Here is an 18,328-nt window from a genome sequence, read left to right on the forward strand (position 1 = left end):
TTACACATTCTTATAATCATTATTTAATATTTTCTTTTATAATTTGAATGTTACAATTAAAAATGGTAATAATATTAATTATTATGGCAAACGTTGACAATTAAAAAAGGTAACAATTAATTTTTATTTCCTCTAATTTATTTATTATTATGGCAAACATTGACAAATGTGAAAGCTTGGTTTAATAGGTTTTTCATTGTTAATTTGGATCATGAAAATTGTTTATTCTCTCCAGCTTGAAATCATAACTCTATTTTAATTACAAGCACAATTGGAATAGGACAAAAAAATTTACAAGGAGTTGAAAATAATTTGAATAACAGACAAACTCACCCGATGAGATTATTGTCCGTCAATCAATTTTCAAAAATATGAAAGACTACACTAGCTTTGATGAGGTATGGTAATAAACTGATTTAATTTTTTGTTTATGTGCATCTATAATTATATTGTACTAACTAAGTTCATACACATAGCACTCATAAGCTCATATATATAATATCTATAATTACATACAACTAACATCTAAAATTTAAATTCATGTTTATTAGATATTGCATTCATACGTACACATATTATTTTTTAGTTATTGTATAAGTAACTATCAAATTAACACAGATGTTTTTAAATTTTTTCATCATTGAATTTGAAAAAATGTCAAATTTTTAAATTAATTTATTCAATTGATAAATTTACTCATAACATCCATAAATTCATATGCATAACATCGATAATTTCATACATATGATGTCTATAATTAATAAATTTTTATAATTAATATTACCAAATTTTAAACTATGTGTCTTATTGTATTTTTCAAATTATCTCATATGTGCATTAATAGGTTATGATTTTAATTATTTTAATATTTTTTTATTATTTTAATATTTTTTATTTAATATTCATATGTATATGTATGCTTATTTATTGATTTTAATATAACAAGTTAATAATTATTTTTAAAAATTTATTTTTTAATTTTTTATATCTTATCTTTTATTTTTTATTTTCTAATAGTTTATATGTAAAATATGAGTTGTACAGTAGAAGTTGTTAAAATTTTTAAATTTAACCTCCATAATTTCTGTAGAAAAATTGCATTTTAATGGGTAATAATGTGAGTGAGGAATTTTAGGAATTTAATTTGGAAGAAACTGAAATTAATTTTAGAAAGAACATTAATGCTCTAAGCACGCAGAAAAATAGTAGGTAATAAAGAGAATAAGTAATAAAAAAGTATATATCACTTACTTATCAAGAGAATGAAAATTTTTATATGACATTTTTATATTGTAATTAATTTTTGACTACCTAGCACTCCTCTTTTATAATTAGTAATACTAAAAGGAAGCTTTGATGATTTTCCAAATCCTCCTTTTCCTTGGCGATTAATATTGTGGCATATGTACCAATTAATGGTACAAAAATAATACGGTAATAATGCTAGAAAAATAAAAAAAATAGTCAGAATTTATCTTTTTTAGTATTTATTTATTAATTATTACAATAATTAATACATATTAAATAAAACGAATTCTGATTATTTTTTGCTAGTTATTTTTTGTTAATAAACATTTTCCATAATAATAATATCCATAGATCTAAGATTTCAAGAAACTTGATCGATGACTGTATGATAATGAAATATATTTTGATAGAAAAACTTATTCTAAAAGTTTAAACTGATAGAAAAAGATAATATAAATAATTATATCTCTAACACTTTTTTTTAGGTGAGTTTCTATTTTTTTTGGGTTTGTTTAATGATACCATGTTATAAAATCACTCATCCAAAAAATTTAAGCTGATAAGAGGAGGTAACATAAATAATTATATATCTATCATTCTATTTTTTATTTATTATTATAATTACTTTTTAACATTTTTTGTGTAATTTTAAACATGAATTAAGAAACAGTGAAAATATCAATTTTAAGGTTAATCAGATCATTTATTTTTTGTGTGATTTTTCATATTATTCCTCATTTTCATCATTTTATTTTTCATAGAATTTTCTATTAAAGGTAATTTCGAAATGGAAAAGTATTGGTGGCCAACCCTTATTTAAGAAATTTTAGCCAATAAATTATAAGTAGTGCACGCATTAACATTCTTATAATACCAGTTATTAAATGAATATAACTAATGCCCTTTATATCAAAATTTCACTTAAACCATTTTGCAATCATTATTTCAATTAATACTATCTTTTGTCCAATCAATCCTCGTAGTAAATAATAATAATAATAATGTACCAGTGATTAGTCAATCTCCTTAATTTCTTATTGATGGAGTATTTCCACCTCCGGTAATTATTATAGCTTCACTGTTTTCTTCCTTTTTATATAATTATTGTAATTATTTAAAAACCCTTTCTAAAATGAATCCGGTAATACATTAAAAAACGATAGATGGAATAGTTATTTTAAAGGTGATAAGAAGAAAAAAAATAAAAGAAATTAGATCCTTCAAAGAACTTTAGAATAATAAGGTGAAAGGAAAATTGCTACTCTTCAATCATTTGTTTTAATTTAGTTGCAAGTGAATTGCATTGCCTAATGATGATTCATTTTAAGGATGATGTTCCTTATTTTGACACTTTATAAATGATATAATCGTTATTTAAAATATCAAATTGTATGCTCTACTATTTTCTATTTAAATTATTCGTATGAAAAATCTAATACCTAAATTCATTCCACTTTGTTTATCTACTATACATGAAGACATGCAATATGCCAATAATATTCTATGGGTGACTTGAATGCGACCCAATAATGTGGATAAACACGCGGAACATCAGAGTTAGTTCAAAGTTCAAAGAATAGTACCCAAAAATTCTTTATTTTAAAATACAAATTAAATATATCTTATTTTGATATGAAGATAAAGATATATATGATTTTAAATAATTGGAGCATGCATAAATAAGAAGGCATAAGGTGACGCGCATAGAAAAAGTCGTAGCACGAACCAATGAAATCCATGCACCTAAATCAGAAACGACAAGAAACCTCAAAGATAAAAGGGGCATTCATCTCATTGCAAACATTTCAAACACCTTGATTTCTCTTCAACCCTTATCTTCAATTCATCCCCATCCTCTTTCTCTTGTTGTGTCCCCACTATAGTCCCAAAAATAATAACCAATTTAATTAATGGAGGGTAGTAGAAGAAGCTCAAATTCTGAACTCCCTCCTGGGTTTCGGTTTCACCCAACTGATGAAGAACTAATCGTTCACTACCTTTGTAACCAAGCCACTTCAAAGCCTTGCCCTGCTTCCGTCATCCCTGAAGTTGATATCTATAAGTTTGATCCATGGGAATTACCCGGTACATATCATTATTATTTAATTTATTAGCCTAGTCTCTGTGGTTGTTTTAATTAATTCTTGTGATTTCAGATAAAACAAGCTTTGGAGAGAACGAATGGTACTTCTTTAGCCCAAGGGATAGGAAGTACCCAAATGGGGTGAGGCCTAATAGGGCAACGGTTTCAGGGTATTGGAAGGCCACTGGTACGGACAAAGCAATCTATAGTGGGTCTAAGCATGTTGGGGTCAAGAAAGCTTTGGTCTTTTACAAGGGTAGGCCCCCAAAGGGTATCAAGACTGATTGGATCATGCATGAGTATAGATTGGTTGGATCAAGAAGGCAACCCACTAAACAAATTGGATCCATGAGGGTAACCCCTTTTCGCTCTTTAACTCATCATCTTTTTCACACCAAAACAGAAAATAAAAATTAGTCATCATATTTTAGAGTAATTATACAAAGATAGAAATATTGTCTCTTAAATTTGGGTTGATTATTCATTCACTTTTATTCACTTTTGGTTTGTATATATAATAATTCATGACTAATAATAGACATTTAAATATTGTTTTTCTATATTTTGGATAAACAGACAAAAGAAAATTCTAAAACTAAAACATCTTGTCTATCTATTGATAATGTTTTATCCTGCAGTCAAATTTGTATATTATTCTCAATATTTTGTATTTGTCTGATATTTTGATGTGTTGGATTAAGTGGAAGCTTACGCTTTTTTGTGATTTTTGGGATGTGTCATCATCAGCTAGATGACTGGGTGTTATGCAGGATCTACAAGAAGAGGAGCATAGCAAAATCAATGTTGGAGCCTAAAGAGGAATTCCCAACAATGCCCCAAATCAATCATCATCTAACATCATCATCAAATGATGGGAATGATAATAATGATGATGAGCAAGAAATGATGATGAAATTCCCAAGGACATGTTCCCTTACACATCTTTTGGAAATGGACTACTTGGGCCCAATATCACAAATACTCTCTGATGGATCATATAACTCAACCTTTGATTTTCAACTAAACAGTGCCAATGTTGGCAACATGATTATGGACCCTTTTATGAAACAACCTCAGATCCTTGAAATCCCTAACAAAAATAATCATAACAATCCTTATTATGATGTGGATTCAGGGAAGAACAACCTAGTGAAACAGAATAGCACCATAAACCCTACTATATTTGTGAACCAATTCTTTGATCATAGTGGTAGTTAACAGTTAATTTTATTATTAAAAAGAAAAAAAAAAGAAATTGGATTATTGTTAGACATGGCGATGAAGCGTCACCAATTAGAACAATCATGAAGATTCTTTGTAGAAAACAAAATTTATATTACATCATCATCACATAATGGATTCTCAATGGTATCAAATCTGATTAGCTCACATGGACTTTATTATTTTATATATATATATATGGACAAGCTGCTTAGTGGCTTTCTAAAATTAAACAAATAAATTAGCTTTCTTGATTATGATAATTTCAATGTTCAAACCCAAATGCTTATCTCATCCGTTTTATGGCTAAGCCACCAACTTCCTTTACATCATTCGTGCACATTATTACAATGATTTAATTTATTTTGACCAAGGACAATACGGTTAGCGAGTCCCCAACTATAAGTCAATAATTGAATAAGCTGAAATAATTAAGAGAAAAACTTACACGATTTTAAAACATATTTGATTGATGCGTATTTTTAAGAACTTTTTGTAATTATATTTTTTAAATATACTTTTTAAACATTTTGGAGCATGTACTAAATATGTTTTAAGACGGAATATATAGATATTTATCATGAAACGAAGTCTTTTTTTTTTTTTTCAAAAAAATGAAATATAGTTGAATTGAATATTGTTGCTGGTTTGTGAGTAGTGTTGCTTATCCAAAATGATGACGGCAGTGTTGATAAAATCGGTGACTAATAACACTAAACCGTGGGAAAGCAATGTGGATGACGTGCTATATATATAATAAAGAAAATAGGCATGCGCATGGGCTCAAATAGTTTTAGATATGGATTAAAGAATTAACTAGTTACCAATAATCCTTGTATTTGCTTAGTCATGGAAAGTGCTACTCAATATAAACAAATATAGATTCTAAAACGGATTAATCGTTTGAAATTTTTAATGAATATATATAACATGGTTTTCTTTCAATTAATTTTTTAAAAATTAAAAATATTTTTCAAAAATAGTACTAAATGTACATCATATAATTTTTCATAATTCAAAAAAAGAAATGCTTTTTACTACTTCCCAAACCCACTCTTAATAGTTAATAATCTTGTTGAATGCTAGAAGTTCTTGACTTCTTGGGATGTATGTTCGGTCCATGACACGAAACAGGTGAGAAGAAGCATTGTTTTGACTTACATATAAATTCATGTAAGTATATATATAATTTTTAACATTACCAGTTATTGAAATTCTAGCGGCCTAATCTCCGAACGGACAAGGTATTGGACATTCGCTGCAAATAGATTTCTTTTATTATTCACGTTTAAATTAATTTATTTAAGTTTTTAATATTTTAATATTGTTATTCTAGTATTTGTAATTTGTTAATAGATTGTAGTATAACATTAAGATAATTTTAAAATATTAAAAATTTCAGTAGGTCTGTGGTTAATTTTGCTTACGTTGAGATGTGAGGTCTGTGAAAGAGTATTCCGCTCGCATCCTTTCGAATCACAAGAGTGTGCAGACACTATATCCTGGACTGTGTGCCGGGTACGATATTCCAGAGGTTCCCATTTATTCGTGACCGAAAGGCAACATCTCCATGGAGATATGTCGGGTTGACAGTTGATTGTGTACTAAAAATATAAACCTTTTTTATACATAAATAATTTTTATAATGATCTAAGAACATGGTCAAAAAAGAGTCAAGTTCCTCCTAAAGGTATTGGGTAAAAGGATGGAACCCAAAAGAACACCTTGAGGAGTTGAATTTCTCTTCAGTGGGAACTAAATTGGTGGAAGTGAATTGATTGGATTTGGAGTGTAAAGAGCGTCATCTAGTTGAAAGAAAACCAAACTAGATGTCCATTCACTGATGTCACATGTAGTGAGCTTTAGTTTAACTTGTGGGAATCAACTTCCTCCATTGAACAGTTGAAAAGACTTAAAGTGATGGGAATACCTAAAAATATTTTGGGCAAAAGGAGTAAATCAAATGTCAGACTATAACCATTGGACAATAGATTTCCTCTTCATCATGGTTTTACATTATAAAAAGGACCTCAAACCACCTCTTTAAGGCAGAACTTCTTTTATGAAAAACCTTCACCTTCACCTTCACCTTCACCCTTACCTTTACCTTCACCTTCTTCTAAAACCTTTCTTATTCCTAAAGCTGAGAAGCTAGAAAACCCATCTTTTCCTCTCCTCAAAATTTCTCTCATTGTTGATCATTTCCATTCATCACCTTCACGAGTAAAAACGGGCATTTGGCTGTTTCACTAGAACACTAGACAATCATTAACCACCCCTGTCCACTTTAAACAAAGCCCATTCATCCTCTTGTGACATTGGTGGAGGTCTCAACACTTGTTCTCCACCTCTATTTCTCATCACTAGTTCTTGTATTGCTTATTTGTCATTAAATAGAAGTGTTTTCCTCACAAGTATACTTACCCCGAATCTCTCATCTTAATCATTATTTTTCAATTAATCTATTTTTCACGAAAATCACCCGAATCACTTGGCGACTTCACTGGGGAGGAACACTTCGACGTGATGGCTGAATCTAGCAATACTCATCCTGGACAGAATCGACCACCCAAGCGATGCTCAATAACCCCTCGAGATCTCAACCTCAGCTTGGGATCACCTCAAGACGAGGACGGGCACAACCAAGAAGAAGAACTCATGGAGCAGCAGAATCTGAGTGCGGGAGGAGAAGGAGCTCATGCCTACGCAAATTTCTTCACACCCCATGCCTGCTCATGTGAACAACTATATGATAGACAACCAGACAAAAATGAAAGATTTGATCACGGAAATGATGGCTAGGGATCAAACGAGGTATAGAACCCCCCACCGCCTTCATTCGCGAATCAGGAGAACACGGAGGAAGACGAGAACACCCCAGTCACTCGTAGGGAGTTGGCACGTATTCTAAAAGGCAAGGGAGAAGAAGTGAACCCACTTGAGAGATAAGTCCACCATTCGGGCATCATATTTTGGCAAAACCATACCCTAAGGGGTACCAACCACCTACCTTTCGTAAATTCGATGGTACTGAAAGTGCCAAAGAACACATCCTGTCATTCTTGGACGATCTCGGGGTGTTCAGGAACCACCAGGAGCTCAAGATCAAGGAGTTCTCAAAATCACTGACAGGAAGGGCGTTCACGTGGTATTGCAAGTTGAAAGCCAGTAGCATCAACACCTGGGAGTAATTAGTGACGGAGTTCTACAACAAGTTCCTGGAAGAGGAACCCTCCATGCACATCATGGACATGGGGAGAGTGAAACAGAGACAAGGAGAAGGATTGGTAGCGTTCGTCAAGAGGTACAGAGATCAAGTTTTGCTTTGTATAGACACTCTCCCAAAGCTACAATTGGTGTACGGGTGTATTAGAAATGTGAAAGATGGATCCCAAATGTATCTTTATATGAGCAACATAAACACTTTCTCTGAGCTCTTAAAGAGAGCATCTGACATAACCGTGGCAATGAAGTGTAATAGAAGGAGATATAAAGAAGTTTTCCCTCTGAAAGTGTGTGCCACTGATGGCAGGGGCAGAAGGAGTTCCTATTCTAGGGGTGCTAAGAGAAACAGTCCTCCACCCCCACTACCTCTCTCCAGAGCTCAGGCCATGGTTGTCGTAAATGGATGGTTTGAGGATGGAACATTAAACCCCAAAACAGATAGAAAGCCACCAACACCTGAAGACTTGAGAGATCCAAGATATTGCATGGTGCACTACAATAAGGGCCATGGGTTGACTGATTGTTATGTGGTGAGGACGATGTTTCATAGGCAAGTGAAGGAAGGGAAGATACTCCTAAATAGAGAACAAAATCAAGAAGGTGTAAAAAGTACTCCTTTTTCTCAACATGATGTTGGAATGATAGGCTTTGAAGGAGAGGTAATGCTGATAGATATCGTAGATAAAGCAGAAGAGATGGTCACCATGGAGGAGTCCTTGGATGAAAACACGTTCACAAGAGGTCTTTTGAAGTCTCGAGGTTGTAGAATCATGTTCAACCAACTTGGCTTGGAACCCCACATTCAGAAAGAGGTGGCTAGAGCTCTAATAGGAGTCATTCAGAAGCATGAAAAAGGTTTTGGGGGCGTCAACGCTCCGCTCACAAGATTAGCAAAGGCCTATGCAAATGCCCTGGTGTTTCGGGACCCTGACTCATTTAATGGGCAGTTCTACCATAATAAACCATTGTACGTGGAAGCAGTGGTAGAAGGCATGAAGGTCAGAAGGGCCTTGGTGGATGCTGGCTCGGGGGTAAATATCATACCCACTCATATATTTCTAGAAATGGGAGGTTCTGCTGACCAGATAAGGCCTACTCAAGTAGGGCTCAATGCTTTTAATGGAGTGGGTGTGAAATCCAGAGGGTGTGTTAATGTTGTCTTGGAAGTTGGCCCCATAAAGACCAATAATAAGTTTCATGTGGTGGATGAAAGCTCTAGCTACCACATCCTACTGGGACGTCCATGGATTCATTTACATCGGTGTGTTCCTTCAAGTTGGCATCAATGCATAAAGTCTAGCTGGAGAGGGAAGGATATTAGCATCTCAGCCACTGTAACACCCTTTGATGCGGGAGAAACACATTTAGTGGACGCGAATTTTTATGAAGAGCTTGCGTTACCAGGGGTCAACAAAATAAGGCCTGTGTGGGAATGCGCCATCGGAACACCCAGAAAAAAAGCAGTATGGAAGAACACCCTGATGGAGGAAGCACCAAAAGAAAACACCAAAAAACAAGCAACAACAATCGAAGACCTAGGGCTTCGTAAGGAAATTCTCCCAGGTGGAGGATATCGGTGGTGTATCCTATAGGAACTCGGGGGTCCAGCGGAGAAAAATTACCAGAACTCCCCTGGCCCTGACATCCTAAGTGTACAAGAAAAAGAACATCTGCAAAGCAACATAGAAAATACCCCTCTCCAACTCCAAGATGAAGCAAAGCAGAAGGAGGAAGAGTTGGAAGAGATTAATTTAGGGATTGAAGAACACCCGAGGCCTTTGTTCGTGTGCAAAGCTCTAGGGGAGAAGGAGAAAAGAGATTTGATAGCACTATTGACAGAGTTCAGAGATGTGTTCGCTTGGAACTATGATGAAATACCGGGGTTAGATCCAAACCTGGTAACCCACAATTTAGCTGTGAGGAAAGGAGAAACTCCTGTCAAGCAAGCTCCTAGAAAATTCTCTAATGAAATAGAAGCTCAAGTAAAGAAAGAAATCGAAAAGTTACTCGTAGCCAAGTTCGTCAAACCAATACAACACCCCTCTTGGTTAGCCAACATAGTACCGATGAAGAAGAAAAATGGACAGATCCGGTGTTGCATGGATTTTAGAGATCTAAACAAAGCTTGCCCTAAGGATGATTTTCCTCTGCCAGATGTCGATAGAATGGTAGATGCTACAGCCGAATTTGAAAGGTTCTCCTTCATGGATAGATTTAGCGGGTACAACCAAATTAGAATGGCTCCGGGAGATGAAGAAAAGACAGCATTTCGAACACCCGTAGGTAATTTTAACTATACTGTCATGCCTTTTGGCCTAAAGAATGCTGGAGCAACCTACCAAAGAGCCATGACTGCTATATTTCATGACATAATGCATGACTTTGTGGAAGACTATGTAGATGATTTGGTTGTCAAGTCAACATACGGGAAGCAACACACAGAACACCTCAGAGCTGTGTTCACTAGATGCAGAAAGTATAGACTCAAGATAAACCCCATAAAATGTGCCTTCGGGGTGTCATCTGAAAAGTTCTTGGGATTCAGAGTCCACAAAGGACGTATTTCAGTTGACGAGGATAAGATTAAAGCTGTCCAAGACATGGAACCTCCGAAAGACATCAAGGAACTTCAGAAGTTCATAGGCAAGATGGGGTACATTCGAAGGTTCATACCAGCATTAGGGGAGCTCTTAGGACCCCTAAAACCTTTGTTAAAAGAGAAGAAAACCTTTATGTGGGAACAACACCACCAAGCTGTGATGGACAAGATCAAGAACGTTCTCACATCCACTCACACCATGACTTCCCCTCAGCCTGGTGCACCATTGAAGGTATACTTAGCGGTAGGAGAAGAAGCGGTTAGTGGGTTAATTGCACAAGAAGGTGAAGGCAAAGAGAAATCCATTGCTTATGTTAGAAGAGCCATGAAAGGGCCAGAACAAAGATACTCTTAACCAGAGAAACATTGTCTCGCTCTGGTGTACATCTCACAAAGATACCGACACTACTTTCAAGCACACCAAGTAGAAGTCGTATAAAAAATGAAGGTCTCAGATTTTTAATTGAAAAGCCAATGTTGACTGGAAGAATGAGTCGTTGGGCACTCCTAATAAGCGAATATGATGTGAAATTGGTGACACCTACCATCATTAAGAGCCAAGCTTTGGCTGACCTCTTGTCGATATGTCCTGAAAAAGCAACGATTGAAGAGTTGCCAGATCAGATTCCAGGAACAATAGAGACGGTTCATGCTTGCAATGAAGAGGAAATATGGACCCTCATGTTTGATGGAACACCCTCGAATCCTAAAGGAGGGGCAGGAGTCGTCCTTACAGACTCCCATGGAAAAAATCTGTCCTTCATGTTTCGATTGGATTTTTCTTGCACCAACAATGAGGTAGAATATGAAGCGCTAATGCTCGGTCTGAAGATGGCTCAAGAAGTTGGTATCAAGAAACTCCATGTCAAAGGCGACTCCAACCTAATAATACAACAGATCCTAGGAGGGTACGACACGAAGGAAAGAAGTCTGGCCTTAGGCAGAGAACAAGTGTGGCGCATGATGAAGGTATTTGATAAGATCTCATTTGAGCATGTACCCCGAACAGAAAACAAGCATGAGGAGGCTTTAGCAACATTGGGGAGTAGAGTCACTATTCAAAATGGATAACATGCTTTGGAACATTGGGTAGCTGAAAGTTCTGCCAGAGAAAAAAGGATGTCCGTGGAAGAAAAAAATCAATAATTGGCGAATGCCTATATACGAACAGCTCAGAACTCTCAACATCACCAAAGAAACAAGAGGATTTTGCCTCCTCAATGGGTAAATGTTAAAAAAAAGCAATGATGGACTCCTCATGAAATGTGTAGGAGAAGAGGAAGGGAAAGAAAAAGCAGAACAACTACATGGAGCCACTTGCAGAGAAGAGTGCCCTAGTTTGTACCGGGCTCCAGAGGTGGGGTATTTATTGGCCGAAAATGAAGTCTCATTGTGATGAATTACAAGCTTCCTACAAGGCTTGTCAAGAAACAAAAGAAAGTGCGCATATATGTAATGTTCACAATTGGCAACAACCCATCGTAAAGTACCTCGATGCTGGAGTTTTGCCTTCAGAGAAAATAGAAGCTGAGAAATTGAAGAAGAGATCAGAACGTTACTTCTTGCAGAAAGGTGAGTTGTTCAAAAAGAGTTTTACCGGAGAGATGCTGAAATGCGTTCGAGATAAAGAAAAAGATAAAGTCTTGGAAGAAGTCCATCAAGGAGTATGTGGAAGACACCAAGGAGGAAGGGCCTTGTGGTATGAACTAATCAGGATTGGCTATTACTGGCCAAAAATGAAGGAAGATGCAATCAACTGGGCCAAAAGGTGTCCGCAATGCCAAAAGCATGCAAACTTCATACATGCGCCAAGCGTGCAGAAGAACATCCTCAAAACACCATACCCATTCCATATATGGGCGGTAGATTTTGTGGGACCAATCAACCCCATCAATGGGAAAGAAATGGATTCTAGTTGCAACAGAAAGCTTCACCAAGTGGGTGGAGGCTGTGGCTGTCAGGGAAGCAAATGCTGAAGCAGTAGTGAGATTTATCAAAGAAAATATAATATGCAGGTTCGGGCTGCCAAGTGTTCTAGTGTTTGATAATAGAACCCACTTTGTTAACTAAAGAGTGTGGGGTGTTCTTGAACAATACCAAATCAAACATCACAAGTCTTCTCCCTACTACCCGCAAGGCAATGGTTAGGCAGAGGCTACTAACAAGAGCCTTTTGAAAATACTCACAAAGATGGTGATCGATGCTCATAAAGATTGGAGTGAATACCTACCACTTGCTCTTTGGGCTTACAGAACAACCAGACATGGAACAACTGGAGTAACACCCTTCTAATTGGTTTATGGAGTTGAAGTTGTACTACCAACAGAGATTGAAGTACCCACTGCCAGGATGTTGTTAGACGAGGCAAGGGATCGTGAAGCTGAGTTGCAAGAATTGGAAGAAAAAAGAGAAGTTGTGGGAAGCAAGATGGAAGAATACTACCGGAGACTAGCATTAGCTTATGACAAGCATGTTCAGCCCAGGGTGTTCCTAGAGGGTGATCTGGTGCTAAAATCAATAGACGCAGTAATGAGAAAGAAGTCTTTGCCAAAATGGGCTCCCAAATGGGAGGGTCCTTATATTGTTTCTGAAGTACACCCCAACGGACACTGTATCCTGCTGGACCTAGATCATGGAACAACCATTGGCCCCATCAATTTCAAGTATGTTAATAAGTACTATGCCTAATTTCAGCTTTAGTAGTTTGAATTTTAATTCCAAAAGGCTTCTTTATCAAGAGCCAATGTTTATGTTATATTATTCTACAAGCATCCTGCAATGCATGAAAAAATTGCATTAGCAATTATATACTCAAAAGTTGTGAATGATGCATCTCAAGAAATCTGTAGTACAAAATATTTCTAAAAAGTGAAGTGACCCACCCTCCAAGCTCCTAAAAAAGAGAGAGAGCATAAATAGGGTAAGAAAGTTCTAGGGACCTTCCTTTTTTGGCCTGAAAAAAAAGGCAGAGAAAAAATAGTAGTAGATAATTCTGCTCATCTTAGAATCATACCCCCCTGCAAAAAAATGTGTATCCAAAATAAAATGATCACACAAGCAGGTAAAACCCCTGGAGGAGTATGCATATTATAAAAAAAAAAGAGGGGAAACATAACACCCAAAAAGAGGTGTACAATAAAGTCATAGAAGCAGTAGAACAAAAATATACTTTGTCAAAGTATTACATATTTTACAAAATAAAGTGTTGGAAACTATCACAGCCACAAAATATCACTGTAAGAAATCACAGAAGAAGCAGCCTCCTTATGCTTGGCCAATTGCTCTCGCTCCATGCTGACGCTGGCTAACCTAGCTTTCATGGTGTTCAATTCAGATGTAAGCTTGTTAACCTTTTCTTAAAGAGCAGAAACATCAGAAGAGAGAACGTGATACTCTTTAGACAACAATTCTTCTCTAGCAAGATCAGAGACCTCAGGTGGAGGCTCCAATTTAGCAGAAAAATTTTCAAGCCAACGACCACTAAATTTAAATAACTTAAGGTTATTTAGATGATTTTCTACCATATCCCGATGAGCACCCCACAAGTCTGCAAGGGAGTGTGAAGTAAAAAAATCCCATGCGTCCAGAAAAGCTTGGTACCCAAGCTTCTTGAAAAGGCAGTTTAGGTCATTTGGAAGCAAGAATGAAGGAGCCCGGGATGCAATCTCCGATAACAAGTTCTTCGCATCTCCATTGAAATGCTCAAACTCATCACGGACAGAAATTGAAAAGCAAAACAACCTTTTTTCATCAGGAACTTATAAAATGCTGGCACACCTGACAAATGAAAAGAAATACAATGGAACACACCAGAAGAAGCACTAGCTAAAGGTTCCTTTGTGATATTAGAAGTGCTCGAAGCTTGAAAGGTGGACTCAGAAATGGCATGAGAAGCTGAAGATACAAACATACACACAAACAACATGAACAAAATCATGTATGCAAGTCTCAAAAAAAAGGGAGAGAAAAAAATAGGTAGAGTAAAACAGTTGTACCTGCACCAGAAAATACCGTTCGGATGGGAGTAACAACACGTCTAGTAGGATCCTCTTGGCAGGTAACACCCGACTCAATGTCAACATTGCTCTTAGAACTTGCTATTACTCGTGATCCATCTCGCACAACTTCTTGGGTAGTACCCTCGTCAGGGACGTCACCAACAACAAATGAATTAGGAGAGTCCCCACTAACCCTTTCTTGAGAGCTCTCATCGCCTACATTTACCGGATCAGAAGGTGCCTTTGGAATTGTTTTCATTTTACCCAAAAGACGATGGGACCTATGCTTCACAACACTTCTAGATAAGCTAACCACAGCCTTATCAGGAGACTGTGATGACTTAACAAAGCAAGCAGCGACAGAAGAACCTTTAGCTTTTGCTGTCAAAGAAGGAGAAATTCCTGAGCCAGTCGAAATTGGTGAAGGTGTAGCATCAATGGAAGACCCAGGTGTTTTTGTAGGAGGCCTCTTTGCAACCTTAATGTTAGAACTCTCCACTTTACTGCGCTTGACCACTTCAGCGGTAACAACTGAATCATCAGATTTTCTCTTTGAAGAAGGCGGATGTTTATAACACCTGGCGTTCAAGTCTACAAAACACCAACACAAAAGATACAGCAGTCAAACACACAAAACCCAAAAAAGGGGGGAGAGAGACAAAAAAGAAGTGAAGAAATAATAAACAAGAATCAGCAAAGAGCAAATATTACTTGTAATGGTCGAAGGAGAAAGGTTTCCAGTCATGAAATATGGATCCTTGATCAAAACCGGGACAAATGAGCTGACATTTGAAACAGAGGTACCCTCATATTGCCTAATATGCTTCTTCATACGCATGAGGTAATCCACATACTCCGTTGTAACTCCCCCATCCCTATCAAGAGGAACAACCAAGCAAGGATTGTACTCCGGGAGTTCCTTTTGAAACAGAACCTTTTTCATTAAATTTTTCGGTGGAAAGAAAATATGATCCACATTTTTTGGATCTTGGTCCAACCCTAGTTGGCGACTTACCCTATCAGGACGATAGATCACTGGACAGATCAAAACTCCACAACAAAAGTCCATATCCATAACAATCAAACCAGGAATGGGGGTAGGAGAAGTACACAAAAGCCAAAAGTCATAAGCCTCTTCCTTGCCAGTGAAAATATCATTGCGGTCATGTTCAAGATCAGCAGAATATATACGATGAATAACCAATGCACTAGGCAGGTAAGAGGTTACATACGGGCGAAAACAAAAATTTTCCTCCAAATCAATAACATCCTCCAAAGATTTGGAAGGATGAGCTGAACCCCGAATCCAAGCACGAGGACTTGCCTTCTTATCTGGAAGAATTGTAGGTGGCTTACGAATGGGAGCAAACTGAGAGAACCGCTCAAAAAGAAAGAGTTGAAGAAATATTTCGTCAATGAAAGCCAATACTGGAAATCGACCATGAGCAATCTTGAGTTGCTGGAAAAATTGATTAAGCTGCGTATATAAACTGCCGAGATACAGAGAAGCCAATGGCAGACGTTCTCCTCCAACAATCAAACAAGCTAAAAGAAACACCCCATGGCTCATACACTCATCCGCCGGTCCCAAAAATACATATTTACTTAACCAATAATCAACAAAAGCAGCTTCCCTAAGATCTGAAGGAACAACAGGAGCAGGGACAAACTCACCATTGAGGAAATCACCAAAGAAATAACGAGACCAATTAGAGTAAGAATACTTAACAGTAATCTTCTTCTTCTTGGAATCTTGCTTGTTGCCAACCACCTCTTTTCCTCTCGAGGACCCACGAGTCTTCGGATGCTCATCCTTGGAGGAAGATTTCTTAGCACGCCTACTCTTGGATAACTCTTTTGCATATCGACCAGCATCACTTAAACTCATTTGAAGACGTCTCGCAAGCTTAAGCAGATCAGAATCTGGTCGAAGAAGAGTGAGATCCACACTACCAAACACCGGCAGTTGAAGAAGAACCACAACATCTTCCAAAGTGGGTGAAAACTCACCCCAAGAAGTTAGAAAAGTATGAGTCTGAAAACACCACCTTTGCCAAAGTAAACTCATATCATATCCATTTCGTTGAACACCCAAGCCTGCCAAGAAAAAATCAATTAGTGCTTCTTCAATATATAGCAACAAAGAAAAGAAATGATAGGAATCAATTATGATGATAGATGGTAGAGAACAACCAACCTGCAGATGTGTGGATAGCCTCAGCAACACCAGCAAGTTCTAATCTCCTCACAAAATTACCACCCTCCTTAAACAACACTGTGAATACCCACTTTTGCCAAACCTTATTCACGTGAGTAGCTACCTCAGATTTAAAAGACGTCCATGGAAATTCTTGGCGCTTCAACCAAGAATGAAGTAAGAAGGACCCACTTGATATGAAGGCTTCTCAACAAATTCACCAAAAACTCTACGATCTGAAGAATCAAAGCCGGATTTCATAGTTTTATCCATACCTAATAATGAGCCAGAGGAAGGAGGGTCCAAAAAAGGTTTCTTAATCGGAGGAGGATCCACAAAAATAGCCCTCTTATCTGATGGTTTAACCCAAGGTTGGGGGACAGATTCAGAAAACTCAATTGCATACTCTTGAGGAACATCGTCCATATCATCCATAGAAGAGTCAGTCCCCAAACTATTACTAGAGTCCTCTGGGTCACTATCCACTATCTCAGCAAGTTTCACACGAGGCATGACAACAAAAAGAAACAATTCCTAAAAAAAAAGGGGAAAGAAGGAGAACAGCAACAACAAAATAGAGTGAATATCAATATCACATGAATACGAACGATAAAAATACTCAAAAAATAAAGGAGAATATTGTAGGACACTCAAGAAATTCTAAAAAAAAAGTCAAAGAGCATCGCATGACAAGAAAACAGCCAAGGAGTTCTCAAAATAAGACAAAAAGCAAAAGTATGAAAATTATTCACCATGTTCTTTACTGGATAAGGTCACTAACTCCTCATATCCTCACAATATCATATTTCATTTGATGACGTATATGAAAATATTTCAAGACTTATATGTTTATAACTTTAAAAGAATACGAATATCTGAACACTAGTAATTTGCTCTGATTAAAAAAAAGTTTATAAACAAATTACTTATGAATTATGACTATGCTATACAAAAAAAATTCTTATTTTTAAATATCTATTTTATAGTTACAAATGAACATTACTCATAATTTTTAATTTAATTTCTTTTATTTTGTGATGTCATTGAAAACATACACAAATGAGAACATGTACAAATGAGGATATAACATCTAAAGTTGCAAAGTGAAAGACCTTTATCAGAGAATCCCTATAGCTAATTCCAAAATTAGCAATCCAATACACATGGGGCTGAAAGGGGTTACATGATAATGAAGACAAAGAACATAATAACAAGGATTCAGAGTAACAAGAGTACGGATGATGATCAGAGTTCAGAATTGCACGAATTCAGAGTAACAAATTCAGAATAATACCAAAAGTGTCAAAGATACAATAGCAGATACTTAAGTACCAGAATTTCATACAAGAAAATAAGAGTACGCATTTTATGACAAAACAAGAGCAAGGTTGGAGACAAAAAAAAAGGAGAAGAGAAGAAGAAAAAGAGTCTTACCAAGTAAGAAGACAAAGTAAGAAGACAAAGCGAAGTTGAATGTGGGAGTGTCATTTGCCCTAAGAAAAATTCCCAATTGTTGAAGAACACAGAGGGTTTGGATGGTGGTGGTGATAACTGTGATGATACTAGAAAATATTACCGTGTAGAAGAATGCCCTAGAACACGCTCTCCCCTATCTTTCCAGGTGTTCTCTCTTTATGCCTTTCTCCAAAACAGGTACTCAAATTTAAAATGCGTCCAATTAAAAGGGTAAGAGTTTTTCCCCTTTCTCATTTTCTTAATATATATATATTAAATTATTATATTAAATTAAATCATCA

At 36.3% G+C, this 18,328-nt stretch overlaps 1 protein-coding gene across 2 annotated transcripts; it reads left to right on the plus strand.

The window, feature by feature from the left end:
- LOC107643594 (NAC transcription factor 29) lies at nt 3,033-4,720 on the plus strand. 2 transcript variants are annotated; one of them, XM_016347283.2, is made up of 3 exons: nt 3,033-3,333; nt 3,405-3,685; nt 4,079-4,720. In XM_016347283.2, the coding sequence occupies exons 1-3, from the start codon at nt 3,159-3,161 to the stop codon at nt 4,547-4,549; spliced, it is 927 nt and encodes a 308-aa protein (XP_016202769.1). In that variant the 5' UTR covers nt 3,033-3,158; the 3' UTR covers nt 4,550-4,720. The 2 variants fall into 2 exon arrangements, with proteins under 2 accessions (XP_016202769.1, XP_020979391.1); XM_021123732.1 differs by having other exon boundaries at nt 4,102-4,707.

This window comes from Arachis ipaensis, chromosome B05 (assembly GCF_000816755.2).
Source record: "Arachis ipaensis cultivar K30076 chromosome B05, Araip1.1, whole genome shotgun sequence".
Classification (NCBI taxonomy): Eukaryota; Viridiplantae; Streptophyta; class Magnoliopsida; order Fabales; family Fabaceae; genus Arachis; species Arachis ipaensis.